The sequence below is a fragment of the Chinchilla lanigera genome, unplaced genomic scaffold (genome assembly GCF_000276665.1).
Source record: "Chinchilla lanigera isolate Chin_1 unplaced genomic scaffold, ChiLan1.0 scaffold00110, whole genome shotgun sequence".
Taxonomy (NCBI): Eukaryota; Metazoa; Chordata; class Mammalia; order Rodentia; family Chinchillidae; genus Chinchilla; species Chinchilla lanigera.
Window position 1 is genome coordinate 3,480,865 of NW_004955511.1, and position 8,334 is coordinate 3,489,198.

An 8,334-nucleotide genomic window follows, 5' to 3' on the forward strand; every position below is an offset into this window, starting at 1 on the left:
TGTCCCTCAGACAAAGGGCTTCTATCTAGAACATAGAAAGAATTAAAAAATATCAGCCCCCCCCAAATTCAGAAACAATATATTTTCTATATAAAGGCAATTAAAAAATTCAATGGGTAAAAAGAACCTTTCCATAACCCTGACAAAATTTATAAAATATGTAGCAAAAATGTATTTCTATGAAGAAAAACTGACAGACATGAAGACACACACACTTAACTAAAAATGGGCGAGGGACATGAAGACATATTCCAGTGAAGTCGTGCAGATGGTCCACAGGTGTATGAAGATGCTCAACACCATTATCATCAGGGAAATGCAAACCAAAACTCTAGGAGATGCTTCTACTAGGATGGTTATTACCAGCAAGTCAAAAGATAAATGTGGGCAGAATGGAGAAAAAGAGAACCCACGCACCCTGGCCATGGAATGTAGACTGGCGCAGCCATTATGAAAGAGTGTGGAGGTTTCTAAATAAATTAAAACAAGAACTACCATGTGACCAGCCATGAAACACCATGCTCGGAAAAAGACATGAGACACCATCTGGTTATGAGTCTGTCCCATGTCATCACACTCTTCACAACAGCCTGGACATAGAAGCAAAGTGCCTGTTGATGGACAAGTGAGTAAAGAAACCAAAATAAATTAGATAGATAATAAATGAAGAAATAGGCTGAAATGTTGTTTAGACTTAAACAAGGAGATCATGTTGGTTGTCACAGCGTGGAAGAACACGGAAGAGCAGCTTGCTAAGTGAAAGGAGCCAAAACCGGGGAACGGGAGGGGAGATGAGCACTGCCTGATTTAACTTGCAAAAAAGTTCAGAAGCAAAAAAGTTCAAATACATAAAGATAAAAAATAACACATTGCCCAGGATGATGGAGGCGCTGGAAGTGAGGAAATACAGAGCAAAGAACACAAAGTAGCAAATATGTAAGGTAAACAAGCGCAGAGAGTGCAACAGGAGAATGGTAAGAAATAAAACTCCTGCTCTGGGAATTCTTGTTAAATGAGTAGATTTCAGTGGCTTGAGGTACAACACATGAAATAATGATGGATGTGTTCATTTGCTCCACTAAATGTATGTATAATGTATATCCCATAACATCATGTTATGTAACTTAAATACACACAATAAAATTTATTTGGTTTCAGAAGAGGATAGAGATGTATGTTATCTACATTAAGCTCCAAATTCAATGTAATTCAAATCATGATTGTAACAGAATTACTGAAGCTATTAATGAGCTGATGCTAAAATTCATGGGCTAGAAAACTCAAGAAAATTTTGGGGGGACAAACAGATGAAGAAGGAAAATTTGTCGAATAGACGTTATATCTTATAAAGTGACAGTAACTGAATCTGTGTGGTGTTGGTAAGGAAACACAGAGAGATCAAAGTGGTAAAACAGGAAACCAGAGCCAGACTCCTGCATCTACAAGACTTTCATAGATGGTAAATGTGGCATTTCAGACCATCAAAAACAGACTATTGAATGCCGAAGAAACACCATAAATGTAAAAACTTCACACACTATACCAATGAGTAAATTTGAGATGAATTAAAAATATAATTTTTTTAAACAAAAATACTGGAAGAAAAAGGAGGATTTCTTTCATAATTTGGGGTGATGGGAGCTTTTCTAAGGAAAAAACTCTGAACTGAAGTAAAAAAAAGAGAAATGATAGAGCAAATCTCAAAATTTTAAACTTAATTAAATATCTGAAACAAATAATATTCAGAATTTTTGTAAAACATCTATAAGTCAATGATAAAAAGCACGCCTGTAATCCTAGCACCTGGGAGGCTGAGGGAGGAAGATTGCCGTGAGTTCAAGGCCAGCCTGGGCTACAAAGTGAATTCAAGGCCAGGTTGAATTATAAAGTGAGATCCTGTCTCAAAAACAAAACAATAAACCAATTATAAAAAATATGCTCTATCTCATTAATCTTTAAATAAGCAATTTAAGGCAATGAGATATCAATTTTTACATGTTAGTCAAAATTTTAAAAGTTTGACAGTACACAGTGTTGCCAAAACTCAGGATTATATTTATACATACATATTTATATGTACTATAGTTAGCTATGTAGATTCATTAAATCCTTTTCAAGGCAGCATCTACCAATATTTCAAATGCATATACCCTTTGATTCAGCAATTTCACTTCTAAGACTGTTTCCTACGGAAAAAATTAGGCATATACACAAATATAGATATAGATATATTACAAGAAGTTCCTTACAGTACAGTTCTTTGAATAAACTGAAAGCAAACTAAGTGGAGTTGTAGTCAAATAAATTACATAGTTTATCCCAGATAGAGAATGAAATACAACTACTAAAAAATAAATGCAGACATAGATTTATGTGGTCTAAGAAAGACTTCTAAGATATATTGTTAAATCAAAACAGCAAAGTCCAGAACAGTATGAAAACTATCCTCTGATAGTTGGCTTCAGGAAGAGATGGTGTCTTTTTCCCTTGTGTATTTCTGAGTTCTCTGACTTTTTGCACACATGAATGAGCTTATGAAATAATTTTGTATCTTAGGTTGCATTTTTAAACCAAGACAAGGGTCATCTACTCTAGCAAAGCGGTGAAAGTACACGCCAACACACAAAGTCTGGGGTTGCCAAAGAAGTCAGCCGTGCAACTCCCACGTGGACCTCAAATATCACATGTGCATGTACACACATCCATATGAGTCTATGAACACCCACCAGCAATCTTCATAAATAGGAAATATAGAGATACTTATGGAAAGTTGGTTTACAATATACCATTATACATGTTAAATGTAAAAAGTGTGAAAACAGCAGACACGGAAAGAAAAAACCATACATAATCTGAGTTTGAGGAGGCAACTGCTTTGCATATTTTGGCTGACATCATGACAGTCTTTTCGGATTATGTGTAATTTTAGAAATTTTTGGTGACTTTTTCATATCATGTACATATAGCTGTGCAAACTGTGTGGCTACAGAATGACAGATCCTCCCTAAAGAGCTCTCCGTGGCTCCCCTTTAAATCTTCACAGCAAGCTTAAGAGCTCGGTGCCATCACCTCAGATGACCACACTGGGACTAAAAGCAGATAAATCTTTTCTCTACATAACACAGGAGACAGACCACCGCGAGTGGCCTGGAGGCTGCAAAGTTTGTGTTCTCTATCTTCCGAAATGCTATATTGTTCTCAAATATATAATGCACTAGAATTTAGCGAGCCAAATTTATTTTTGAGCATGTAAACTTCTAATTTTGACTATTGTAATCAGTCCTGCTAAATACATATTTACATCCATATGTGATTATTTCCATGAAGTAAATTTTAAGAATGGCAAAGGGCATGCCCAGTGACAGTCGGAAATCACGTATAAACATGAACAGGAGTTTCTGAGCAGAACTGAGGTAACAACTCACCAAAGCAATATGCAGTCAATCCCTCTCTCTCTCTCTCTCTCTCTCTCTCTCTCTCTCTCTCTCTGTGTGTGTGTGTGTGTGTCCCTCCCTCTCCACACACACAGATGCAAAGCCACAAATAAGAACAAATAATTCTAAGTATTTATCAGCCAGGAAAAAAGTACAAAGAAAGCAGATACTTTTCTTAAGAAAAAGGACTGTCTCCTGAGCACTTTTTAAAAATATTTAACAAGGGGCTGGGGATTTAGCTCAGCGGCAAAGCGCCTGCCTGGCAAGCGCAAGGTCGTGAGTTCAGTTCCTGGTACCGGAGAAAAACAAAAAACAAAAACAAAAACAAACAAACAAACAAAAAATTAACAAAAGGAAAATGGCTATCATTCTCTCTTAAGATAAAATAGTTTGTCTTTTAATTATAGCACAGCCCTCTGCCACATGTAAATAGATTTTTGTTGTTTGTTTTTAAATCTGAGAACGGTCAGATATTCAAGTAAGTAATTCACTTCTTGGAAGCCCTAGAAGGACAGAGCTGTAGCTCTTTCTCAAACTCTTCTAGCTGTGGTACCTTAGTAATTGCTGCACTGCGCATGCCCCTTGGCAGGCCTGCGAGGCCACTAGAACAAATTCAGTGTCTTCCTGGGCCTACCTCTTCATGAACACTTCCCACCTTATACTTGGGGTACGTTTGTAGTTATTCAAAGACTCCCCACTGGTTTTTAACTAGTGTTCTAGTTGCAGCGTGTAAAAGAGAAATAGATCCCTGTATAATACTCTAATAGCAATTGAGTCAGTACTATAATATTCTAAATAAGAAACGGGACCTTGAAGAGTTGATGATTACAAACTAAAATGCTGACTGTGGGAAATGTACCTGAAAAGAAAGAAACCTCAAAACAGAGGTCCTTGCACTTGTCGCCTGACCTTTTCAAGACAGTAAAAGTGCTTTGCCGTGTCATCAGCAACTTACTTCACTACTTAAGAGATTTTAATCTCTTAAGATTTTAATAATAAAAATCACAAGGCAAGATGCACATTGAAAAAATCTAGACTTCCTAAGTAATGGGGTGCACTGCGCTAGATACTCCCCCATTTATTTCTTATATTTTTATGCATTTTTCCTCTCTACTGTTTCCAAAATTATTATTTTCATTCATGTTCATTTAGATAATTTCTAAACTACTGCTTGAATTGCTATTGATAACTGCTAAAAATATTATTCCTAAGTCAGAAATGTAGCTCAGTGGCACAGCGCCTGCCTGGCAAGGCCCTGAGTCTGATTCTGGTACCAAAAAAAACCAAAAAACAAAAAACTATTCCCCTGCTCTATTCAGCTGGCGTTGAGTATGTTCGTGGTGTAATGGAAGCAGCGTTAATTTAAGCAGGCCAGAGACAAACGCCGGGGTCAACAGTGCATCTGTGCAAGCTGGCTTTCCTGGCTCTGAGTTACACCAGCCTCAGGCTTTATAAGTGTCTGTAACGTCTTTATAAATGATTTATATTGCTCCCCCATGCGTACATAGCAGTATGGTTCAGTAAGGGAGAATGCATCAGGCAAGGTCCAGACATGAAACCACTCTGAGTAAACAAAAGGAATTTGACCCAGAACTTGATTACACACATGATGGAAACAGCTCAGAAGCGAAACAGGCGCCCAGGGAACCAGAGACTCACCACAGCAGGAAGTCGTCACTACCCCTAAGCCAGAGGGACAAAGCCAAGCGGCAGAGCAGGTGGTTCAGGGCACAGGCAGCCACAGCAGACCCGCCCTGCTCACGGCAGTCATAAAGATGCAGCTGATGAGAGGGACACCCTGGAAAGACAGCGACCGGACGCAATGCCTACACTTCCCAACCTTGCACCCTCCAGTCTTTCCACTGGGCCTGCACTAGTGATAGCCTGTGAAAGCCAGTGCCCCGGAGCTTGGAGAACCCCGTCTGCATGGTCGGCTCTGGGATACAGGGGCGGGGGTGAGGGGAATTGGCCAGAGTCCCGCAGTGCAGGGAGCAGGTGCCTGTAAGTGATGTTGATCTGCCATCAGCTGATCACAGTGCCAGATGGACCGCAGGGTGGTGTTGCTCTGGCTGGTTTTCGTGCTATATATATTACATGTCCACTTGTACTTCACTTGAAGTCTTGGCTTCCAAGTTTTAAGAAACCAGTACTGACTGAAAGCCCCATGTGTACCAGGCATTGAATTCTTGGCATTTTATTTTGCTTTGATTTTTCACTGGGCCAGAGGAGGGGACCCCAGGGAGAAACTCCTCACCAGCAACTTCCTGGAATTGGAACAAACTAGTAATATATGCACTGTATGACTAAACTGGCCTCACTCTCACCAAAGTAGAAAGTGTCCTCAAGTGGAAAGTTTTAAAAAGACTTCTGCAGAAGTCCTTCCCTATTTTTGTCTCCTGTGTGTGCTCTGCTGGCTGTGATTCTGAAACCTAAGACGGCGTGCGGCGCACTCTTCGCCAGGCATCCGTGCATCTTCACCCTCATACTGCGAGCCCCTCAGCTGTCTGCTGTCAAGAACTGAAAGCTATCACTGAGAAGAGAAGAAGAAAACAGGGCTTCGTATTTTCCGGTTATCAATTCTGTTTTGGCTAAGAGGAATTACAGTAGTAAGTGAGTCTGCTGCTGTATGTAACTTTTACAGAAAGGAAATCGCTCAGCTGCCTAAATGAATTTTAGGCAAAAGTGCAAAGAGGCACATCCTCGTTAGCCCGCAACACCAGCTGCCTGCATGTAGCTCTCGTCCTACTTCTGCTGTAGCTGGAGTCTTGCGTAAGTTTCTTCAGGTGTGTTTTCTCTTCTGTGAACTGGAGCGTGATATCAGGAATAGAGGGGCCAGTGCATGTGGAGACTTTTGCAGGTGGAAAAGGAAATAGCAGAGCCCAGCAGCCCGCACAGCCCATCTGGAAGCCAGGTGCCTTGCGGAACTGCCCCAAGTCAGCCGAGCAGAGTTCTTCCTCTGCACAAAGACTAGGGGAAGGCAGGAGGAGGAGGAGGATTTCTAATAATAAACAGTGACACGCCAAACTGTTGCCCAAAGATTGCCGACAATTATCTAATGACTTTAACTTTTAAAAATATTTAATAAAAGCAAACACATACCTGTAGACATTGGGCTCCTGGATATTGGTAGAATATCTGAGCTGCACCTAAGACAAGTGGGAACAGAGAGGAGTAAAGATTATTTCTCTTTTTACAACGGTTGGTGCTTATCAACATCAAGATGTTCCTAGCTTTGAGGGAAGATAACTAGCATATCTCTGAGATTCCTTTCCTAAGGCAGATTCCTTTCCTAAGGCAGATTCCTTTCCCAGAGCAGGTAAATCTTCCCTAAGAATTACCAGCCATGCTGCAGAGAAGGCCTAATTCTAGAGTACTTGGCGTGTGAACAAATACTAGCAGCTCCTCCCTGCCTGAAAAACAAAGACACAGTAAAGTACACCACGCTCAGAAAGGAAACGTGAAGCAAACAGAATGGGTCAGAGCAAAGCCCCTTCAACTGGTCAGGGAACGCAGTACACTCCGCCATAAAGAAGGATAAATCTGAGTCATGTGTAGGAAACTGGAGGCAGGTGAGACCAATATTTCACTTAAAATATTATGTGAATAAATCAGACGCACAAGCTTAAATATCACATAAGTTCCCTTCTATGAGAAACCCAAAGTATAAATAAAGAGCAAAATAGGTAAGAGGAAACAGGGAGATGGATCTTTTGCGAAAGGGAGGAGACCAAGAGATAGAAGGAGGGGAGTGGAAGGGAAGGGGACGTGAAAGGAATTGGGACGCGTTATGTGCGTGGAGCAGCCGCCCACAAGGAAGAGAATCATTATGTACTGCAAACATGGACTAACAAAAATACCCCGGGGAAGGCGGTGCCATGATTACGCTTGACCTATGGAAAGAAATAACGTGTGACTTTAAAACACAGTTGACCAGCAATTCATTTATTCACTGAACGTGTACTTGAATGCTGCCGTGTGCTAGGGAGGGGAGGCAGCAGGAAAACAAAAACCAAAAAACAAAAAGAACAACGGAATGCCCTGGAGCTTACACTCTGGGGGTGAGAAGCCAGGAGACAACTTAACAGTGAAACTAACCTGGGGCTGGAAGGTGGGATGTGAAGGGGAGATGGCGGCTGTTAACATACTGAGCCGAGGGTGTGTGAGCAAGCGCTCCAGGAGGCTGGAGAAGGAAATGGCCCCACCGTGAGGCAATCCTTCCAGAAAGAAGGGCTGAGGCATCCTGTGGAGAAGCCAGGAGACCGGGGTGGCCTGGGCAGAATCAGCCCCAGCACTGGAGGAAGGGGTCGGGCCTCACAGACAGCAGGACCAGGTCATTTAGTTCAAAATGTGGATTTCTTTTTTCTTTAGGGTAAATAGGATTCTAAAAATAAATTGAGTAACTTTTTGAAAGAAATATTTGTTACCCAAAAACTTGGTTTTATTAGATTGCAAGACATAAAAATACAGCAATACCTCAGTTCACAAACACTTCAGTTCACAAACAGAAGCCTTTGCCAAAATTTTGCTTCTGTTGGCAAATTCCCCACTGGGTGATGAAAAGGACCCCGGCCATCGTCCCCAGAACTCGGAATGTCATGGACTGAGGTACCACTGTAATTTTAATTTTGTGTTTTAAGTTAGAATTTCTAATACATTTGAAATAACATATAGCTATGAACATTGAAGCAAATTTTAAAATTCATACTGTTTAAAAATAGCACAGGTAAATTCATTATTCTTGATATCTATGCACCTTAGTTAGCTACCCCGCTATGGGTGGCTCTGACATTGCGATGCCCAGGTTTTCCTGAATTTTCCCATGTGTTTTCAGTAGGATGTTATTATTTCCGTAACACTGCACTCTCCTGTGAAGCTGAAGTCTATGGTTTTATTTATATAT

General features: G+C 40.7%; 1 protein-coding gene across 5 annotated transcripts in view; it reads right to left on the bottom strand.

Annotated features, from left to right (window-relative positions):
- The window catches only part of Lpxn (leupaxin), a 40,661-nt gene that overhangs the window by 21,344 nt on the left and 10,983 nt on the right, over nucleotides 1-8,334 (bottom strand). For 4 of the 5 annotated variants that reach the window (XM_013506480.1, XM_005408039.2, XM_013506481.1 and 1 more), the window contains exon 3: nucleotides 6,534-6,580. The exons of the other annotated variant lie outside the window; for it this stretch is intronic. In XM_013506480.1, coding sequence (XP_013361934.1) covers nucleotides 6,534-6,580 — 47 coding nt within the window. The remainder of the gene's footprint in view (nucleotides 1-6,533; nucleotides 6,581-8,334) is intronic. 5 annotated transcript variants of the gene reach the window in all.